Source organism: Sinohyriopsis cumingii, unplaced genomic scaffold (assembly GCF_028554795.1).
Source record: "Sinohyriopsis cumingii isolate HCF-2022 unplaced genomic scaffold, ASM2855479v2 utg000552l, whole genome shotgun sequence".
In the NCBI taxonomy this organism is placed as follows: domain Eukaryota; kingdom Metazoa; phylum Mollusca; class Bivalvia; order Unionida; family Unionidae; genus Sinohyriopsis; species Sinohyriopsis cumingii.
In genome coordinates, this window is record NW_028315908.1 from 420,551 (window position 1) to 429,608 (window position 9,058).

Sequence of the window (9,058 nt, forward strand, 5' to 3'; positions counted from 1 at the left end):
ACATCTCTGTTTCCTATGCTTAAAATACATTTAGGTTTAGAAGTACAGTGTAACCCTGCTATAGCATGCTCCCTTATAACACGAATTCGGATATAACATGGTTGTGGCATGGCTCCTGAAATTTTATATACATGTATTTTTCTCGGACACGAAAAAAAAAATCTTTCTGAAAACTATGAAAACAAATGTAAAAAGTTTATTACCATTTTGGGGAAGAGATCATGCATGAATAATACACGACAACTGTGGAGTGGCTCCTGAAATGTTATATGTACTTTTCTTGTATACCAGAAAAAGTTTTTTCTTCTTAAAAGTACGAAAAATAAAGTGTAAAATGTTTATTCTAGGATCACGAAGGGTTTTGCCAATGTTGCAAACTGCAATTTTATTTTCCTTATTGGTGGCAAAATATACCATCTGGTGATGTTTTTTATTGGCAACATTGTTGGCTGTTTAAACTTGTATATACAACCATTAGTTTGGAGTGGAGAAATTCAGAGGCCCCATGAAAGGAAGCTGCAAACCTGATATAAAATGCTCTGAAATTTATTTATAGTTACATAAATAATTTATTTGTCCATATTGACAAACCATCTTAACAGTGCATTGTTATATCATAATCTGCTTATGTTGACACTGAGCATGAGTACTGTATGTTGTGAGATATAAGCTTTGTTTGTTGTTGACATTTCTGGTAGCGGAGATCAACCGGACGAGGCATTATCTTGTAATCTATCTTTTGTCAGATTTTTGGCCGCTCCCTAGTAATTAATATATTTACCTAGACTGACATTTGTGTGTGGATGGTATGTAAAATTCCTCTTCTTTCCACTCAGAATTAAATCCTTTAGAACACCCACATTTTCTGTACTAATCGTTGTCATCAGACCAGAACACCTGTCTCTATCATCCATCGACCCTTTGTTAAAATGAGTGGAAGGCAGCATCACTCTGCTACCACAAATGTATAAAAAAAAAATATCTTACATGTTGGTTTATTCAATAGGCAGGGAGGAACTGTAACTACAATCGACCAATGACGGCCAATTCCTTTTTTAAAAATGTACCCAGATAAAATAGTTTGCTGAATTTTCAAAGAAAACATTACCTTTGAAGCACCGACTATTATGAGAACATACTAAGTGAATGGAAAAAATCAGTCTGAACCATGCAATACAATTATTTGGTGTTGCCGCCACAACAAGAAACGGACATTTGTTTGGTTCTCCAAGCTGGCCTTTAGTGGTGATTTCAATAATGCATGCACATTTCATCAAGGAAAGCCAACTACAATCTTCAATTAAGTTTGTGCTTATGAATACTACTAATGGCACCTTAAAACGCAAACTAACTTTTACCAATCTGGGATGTAAAGTATATTTTCTTCATCATTCATTACGTGATTGTGCTATGTTTAACCACTGAATCCAGACCTATATGACCTGTGACAAAATTACTGAATATTTTAAATCTGTGTGCATTTTTTTGATGGAATTACTTCTATTGTGGATTCAATGTATGTGATGAGATTCACGGGTGAGTACACAGTGTTGATACTCTATTCTTGCCATACATAAGACATGTATATATAAACAGTATACAGAGGGGCCCCCGAGTGGCTGAGTGGTCAAAAGTGCTCACCATTATGGATCACTGCCATCTCACCTCTGTCTGTGTGGGTTCAAGTCTTGGATTCGGCTAATGTGGTTATGTGAGAAAGCTTACCAGTAGCTTCTTGTGGGTCGGTAGACAAAGATATCAAAACACGGTCAGCACTTAATTGGGTTCACAAAGAAACACTCGTGCACATAGCTGTTATGGTAGATTGACACATTTTGTTTAAATACAAAAGGCATGTTGCATTTATGATGATTATACTTAAAATGAACTAAAAGATGGAACTAAAACATAAGTGTCATTTGATAAAAAAACTTGTTACTGGTATTTATTTATTAAAGTACAGTCTCCACTAGACGTAAGTGACATTTTCATGGATTGAAATGTAATTGAATATCATTATTTATGGTGTACTATGAATGTCATTTGAAAAGGAAATGCAACAAAAGTATATGACTTTTTCTTAAAAGTTGATAATTTCATAATGTTAATTAAAATTTCCAGGTCCTAACTACTGTTTTTGACAATAAAACGAGCAATATATCAAAGTCTCAGTTACCAGTTTAGATCATAATTTTCTTCAAATTCAACAAACAGGAATCAATCTAAGGGTATTATCTGGTTTAAAAAATAGGATCCACACTGACCCTGCATTATAAGTGGGTTCACAAGTTATCAGGGTGCGAGTTATCAAGGAAGTGGTGTAATAAGTAAATATCATGGTTGGGAAAAAGAACAGATATGAAAAGTGGTTTATCAGGAATGCTTATAATACTTCATCCCAAATGTTTTATTTCACTTTAAGTGGAAATGTTGCTTTAAATATAACATTTGTCAGCACCAAGCAGATGCACAGTCCTGTTTCTGTGGTGTCAAGTCAGGTCCAGCAACCTAGTTTTGGTATGAGAGCATCGGCTTAATCCCAAGGTTTGTTGAGGTTAAATTGTGAATATGGGTTAATTTCATTCAGCTGTTGATTTTTATTACTAAAAATGTGGAACTTATATTTATATTTGTTATTCTTTTATCTTTATCAATCAAAGAAATATGTGAATTTTTTACGTTACAATATAACTATAATTTCTACACATAATATCTGACCCCAATCAGTACCATTATATCCTCCATTCCAAACCCAAGATGTGCATTCACCCTCCAAAATATTTGTTGTTATAGACTACTTATCACCAACTTATCTTTGTAAAACAATTTAAATGTCAATTATTATTAACATTCCTAACTGGAGTAGACAATGTTTGCTTTAAAAGAAGTGATGAACACATAGATGGATGTACAGACGGAGATCACATATGACACTGTATCACCAAAATGCAAATATACATCAGGATCATACCTTGATGTGACCTCTTCATGCACCTGGGACATAGCTTCCTTTACATGTTTGGGCATCACATTTTGGCTAGAAATGCATGCTGATGTCTTGAGGTCTTCTGTTTTATTTAAAACTTTTCCATAATAATCTTTCACTGAATCAAATATTTTCTCCTTGTCTGTTGCCATTCTTCAACCTGTAACAACAAAAATCAATGTAGACCTCATATTTAATTACCTGCCCTGTCTGCCTGTCAATCTACATGTGTTCTCAAAGATAAACCATTCAACTCAGACATGTATCATTTTCTCAGAGGACAATGCTATCGTAAGCTCCTCACATCATATCATGCAGGTTCAATTTTCCCATGATTCAATAATTTTTAACTGGCTGCAAATCTGTACCTGATCAATCACATACAAGGTCCTGTTTCCAAATGCCTCCACCAACATCATGGGTGAGAGCTGCGAAATAGTGCAACATATCTCAGGATGGGCTGTTCAATGGCATTCCCCTACAGAAGAAGCTCTTTGCAGGTAAAATGGGGAGGTGGCACCATTCCCTTCCACAGGAACAACTAGCAGGCTGAGGTGCAGTCAGGAAAAAGTGGCACATGCACAATTGTGCGCACGCCACTATAATTAAACTCAACAACAAAAGGTAAAATACTGGTATATCAAAAAATCCCCCCACCCCCACTTTCCAGAAGTATTCAGAAAAAGCTAAGTTTGACCACACACCAAAGAATATGTAACAGCATACCTACCCATAATTCTTAGTATGATGACAACATGACATTATGTGGAAGAAAAAGAAATAATATAGACAACTCATTACATGTAACTTGTTTCTATATAATGTTATTTTTGCATAAAATTTCAAATATCTTTGGCCAAATAATTTAGCATGTCAAATAGTGGATTTATAGAAGGATGGGAGGGGTAGACTGTACTGACTCCCTTTTCTAGCTAAAATAGCACACAATCTGGTGGAATTACTACTGTAAACAAACTGAAACTCGGTTCTCACCATCAAACTTAATAGTGATGATTCTAGATTTGCACCTACATGTTTTAGTGATGATTCTAGATTTGCACCTACATGTTTTAGTGACCTAACTGTAAAATGAATATTATGACAAGTAACAAATTATTGGAATTTTATTTTTCACCTTTACCAAAATCGCTTTGCTGGTTCTAAAGAAGGTATTAGTAATAACTATGCACATTTGACCTGGTCAACATTGAAACTATTGCCATTTTGGTATTCAATTTGCATTGGAAAACAGAAATTTATTGTTGGATAAGACATTTTTTTCACAAAATCTTAAATCTTCAAAGTGGTGCTTACTTTCTTAGCATCTATGTCCCAAACTGAAACAGTACCTAATTTCTTAGCATCTATATCCCAAACTGAAACAGTACTTACCTTCTTAGCATCTATATCCCAAACTGAAACAGTACTTACTTTCTTAGCATCTACATCCCAAACTGAAACAGTACTTACTTTCTTAGCATCTATATCCCAAACCGAAACAAGTTACAGTACTTACTTTCTAAGCATATATATCCCAAACTGAAACAGTACTTACTTTCTTAGCATCTATATCCCAAACTGAAACAGTACTTACTTTCTCAACATCTGTATCCCAAACTGAAACAGTACTTACTTTCTTAGCATATATATCCCAAACTGAAACAGTACCTAATTTCTTAGCATCGATATCCCAAACAGAAACAGTACTTACTTTCTTAGAAACTGTATCCCAAACTGAAACAGTACTTACTTTCTTAGCAACTATATCCCAAACTGAAACAGTACTTACTTTCTTGGCATCTATATCCCAAACTGAAACAGTACTTAATTTCTTAGCAACTATATCCCAAACTGAAACAGTACTTACTTTCTTAGCACCTATATCCCAAACTGAAACAGTACTTAATTTCTTAGCATCTATATCCCAAACTGAAACAGTACGTACTTTCTTAGCATCTATATCCCAAACTGAAACAGTACTTACTTTCTTAGCATCTATATCCCAAACTGAAACAGTACTTTCTTAGCATCTATATCCCAAACTGAAACAATACTTACTTTCTTAGCATCTATATCCCAAACTGAAACAGCATCTTAATGAAAACTAGACAGAACTGCAAACATTTTGTACACATACAAGACTGGCAATATGGTCAAATGCTCATATCAAGACTGGATATGGTTCATTTAAAACTTTCTACTCATCTGCATATTTATTTTCAACACTTTGATTTGAGATTTCATTTATATCCTGATAGCTAGATAAAACTGTTTGAAGTAAAAATTGTCAGTTTACACAACAGCACTCAACATCACATCAAAGTACATTAAATAGCACATGCCATGGGAATTCCAGTTCACACAACAGCACTTATCCTTATGTCAATGGACATTAAATAGCACAGGCCATGGGAATTCCAGCTTACACAAAAGCTCTTATCTTCACATCAATGGACATTAAAAAGCACAGGCCATGGGAATTCGAGTTTACACAACAGTACTCATCATTACATCAGTTTACATTAAATAGCACATGCCATGGGAATTCCAGTTTACACAACAGTACTCATCATTACATCAGTTTACATTAAATAGCACAGGCCATGGGAATTCCAGTTTACACAACAGTACTCATCATTACATCAGTTTACATTAAATAGCACATGCCATGGGAATTCCAGTTTACACAACAGTACTCATCATTACATCAGTTTACATTAAATAGCACAGGCCATGGGAATTCCAGCTTACACAAAAGCTCTTATCTTCACATCAATGGACATTAAAAAGCACATGCCATGGGAATTCGAGTTTGCACAACAGTACTCATCATTACATCAGTTTACATTAAATAGCACATGCCATGGGAATTCCAGCTTACACAAAAGCTCTTATCTTCACATCAATGGACATTAAAAAGCACATGCCATGGGAATTCCAGTTTACACAACAGTACTCATCATTACATCAGTTTACATTAAATAGCACATGCCATGGGAATTCCAGTTTGCACAACAGTACTCATCATTACATCAGTTTACATTAAATAGCACATGCCATGGGAATTCCAGTTTGCACAACAGTACTCATCATTACATCAGTTTACATTAAATAGCACATGCCATGGGAATTCCAGTTTGCACAACAGTACTCATCATTACATCAGTTTACATTAAATAGCACAGGCCATGGGAATTCCAGCTTACACAAAAGCTCTTATCTTCACATCAATGGACATTAAAAAGCACAGGCCATGGGAATTCCAGTTTGCACAACAGTACTCATCATTACATCAGTTTACATTAAATAGCACATGCCATGGGAATTCCAGTTTACACAACAGTACTCATCATTACATCAGTTTACATTAAATAGCACATGCCATGGGAATTCCAGCTTACACAAAAGCTCTTATCTTCACATCAATGGACATTAAAAAGCACAGGCCATGGGAATTCCAGTTTGCACAACAGTACTCATCATTACATCAGTTTACATTAAATAGCACATGCCATGGGAATTCCAGTTTACACAACAGTACTCATCATTACATCAGTTTACATTAAATAGCACATGCCATGGGAATTCCAGTTTACACAACAGTACTCATCATTACATCAGTTTACATTAAATAGCACATGCCATGGGAATTCCAGTTTACACAACAGTACTCATCATTACATCAGTTTACATTAAATAGCACAGGACATGGGAATTCCAGTTTACACAACAGCACTTATCATTACACCAAGGGACATTAAACAGCACAGGCCATGGGAATTCCAGTTTACACAACTGCACTTATCATTACACCAAGGGACATTAAACAGCACAGGCCATGGGAATTCCAGTTTACACAACAGCACTCATTATGAGAACAATATAATATAGCACTGGGCATGGAAATTCCAGACAGCTTCCACATAACACACATATCCTTTTACTATGCAAATGTACTCTATGTGGCTGGTTCAGCAGTAATATCAATGGCACAGTCATATTGAAAAAGCCCAAAAACTTGAAATCTAACTGTGCTTTCCTAATTGTCCAGCAGAAGTAAACAGTAATTATTATTTATGTTTCAATGTGATATTAAGACTTAAATATTTTGCTATTATTTGGTATAAAAATAACTATTTACTTTTCCCCTCTGTTGTAATACATATATCTTTTTTATGCTATAAGACACAGTTTGTTGAAAGTCTGTCTATACCAGAGTAGCATGCCAATAGACAATTGTTATTTTGCTCCTTCTAATACAAACACAAAATCTTTATTCAAAGAGTAACATCCATTATTCTTGTAATATGCACCTCACAACCCAATTTAATTTCCTGGTTTCACTACAGTGAAAATATCTCAGTGTGAAACAAGGTATTATTTTGTTCATGAAAATGAGCAAGCTGTCTGATTTTATAATCTTACAATGCTAAAAAATTTCTTAATCATCTTGTTTATTCTCTTTTGTTTCTGCATTCACAAGCTTTATAATTCTCACATCTCTCTCTTCTTTGAACATTTGCTCATTTGTTTGTTTTTACACTTATTCTCTCACTTTGCTCTTCTGCCTGTTTGTCCATTTATTTGTTTGCACATTCCTTTTCGTTATTCATATTAATTTAAAATCACAAACTGAATTAATTAAATTATTACAAGCAGTTTAAGATAAATTAATTCAGAAAGGACCAACTGTCAGTACAACTGTAATGCACATTGTGATAACTAAATTGATACGTCCTTCGAAGACAAGCAAACTACAGAAGACTTCATGAAAAAATATGCCCAGGATTTGAAAATCTCAAACTGACTTTTTAAATGCAATCTCTACTGTCTCTCTCCATATTAAACAATATTTACCCTGTCCAGTCATGTATTCTTTATCATTTAAAAAATTATATTGAAGTTTGTCTCAAAATTGTTTTGTTCACCTTGTAAGAATAGGTTGTCATAACTACTGATGATTTTCCCATAAATAATGACACATTTATATATAGTCAATAGCTCGTCTAAGGACACACATGGATTGACAAATTCATCCATTTTATTTTCTTAAAATTTTGACATTCCCAACCCCCAAAAAAATTGAGAAATAGGCCCTTCCCTTTAATGAGAATGGTAACGTTTCCACACACCTTCTGAAAATGGCCCAGCTTCCACATTGTGGGGCAGTAGTTAAGCCTCTGATTTAAAATGGATTTTCATCGCCCTGTATGAAGATTAACTTTCTCTTGCAAGTTATGGTTTACCATGAGAACGATTCTGATGAGGATGAACAAAACAAATTCATTAATATAAAAAGATCACACTTGAAATCTCTGAAATGATTAAAGCATAACCAGTCCATAAATTTATCACAATATAACTTACTATACTATAACAAGAAAACCATATTACTGTCATCAGAAAATAGTCTTTGACGATTAACTATTTTTTTTTTCTTACGCCTATGTTTAGCACTAATATCAGTACCCCATCTCCTACAACAACAAATCAAATGGTGGCTACGACATCGTAGCTACCTACGTTTTCCTTGGAAAAGTTTTTTTATTATATTAAGACTTATCTAAAAAAAATTGACAATTCTTTATCATTAATTTTTGTAATAACTTAACTTTGACCAGGCATGATAATGCCAGTATTATATATTTACATAACAAATACAAACTTGCGTTTTACTTTTAATTACGCATGATCTTTAACCTCGAAAATAAGTTACTAAACCACAAAACTGTAAATAAATCACTCAAGTACAAGTCTCTGTATATCCTACAACAATGCATGCCATGTAATATGAATTATACAAGAAAACATACCTATCATAAATTTCCTAATGAATATTTGATCAAGTCAAGTTCTGACGAAATGAGACAATGTTCTAATTTTAGCAGTAGCAGTACGTCTGAAATTTATAACTCTTTAAGTTTCATCGGGAGGTAACTGAGTCCAATTTTTTTATTCATCTATGTTACAAAAAGTGTCATTTACCGGAATGCTAGCATTAGGCGAAATAAATATGACTTCTGTTCTCTTTCAGTATGTGTTTTACACACTATCATAACGAGTAATATTAGA

The 9,058-nt window shown here is 34.1% G+C and overlaps 1 protein-coding gene across 3 annotated transcripts in view; it reads right to left on the minus strand.

Annotated features, from left to right (window-relative positions):
• Positions 1 to 9,058, minus strand: part of LOC149773802 (arsenite methyltransferase-like) — a 248,677-nt gene extending 239,619 nt beyond the window's left edge. For 2 of the 3 annotated variants that reach the window (XM_089945987.1, XM_089945989.1), the window contains exons 1-2: positions 8,800 to 8,917; positions 2,972 to 3,146 (exon numbers count right to left, since the gene is read on the minus strand). In XM_089945987.1, coding sequence (XP_089802113.1) covers positions 2,972 to 3,138 — 167 coding nt within the window. In that variant the 5' untranslated portion in view covers positions 3,139 to 3,146; positions 8,800 to 8,917. Of the gene's footprint in view, positions 1 to 2,971; positions 3,147 to 8,799; positions 8,918 to 8,971 lie in introns of those variants that run through there. The other variant, XM_089945988.1, reaches the window with a different exon arrangement.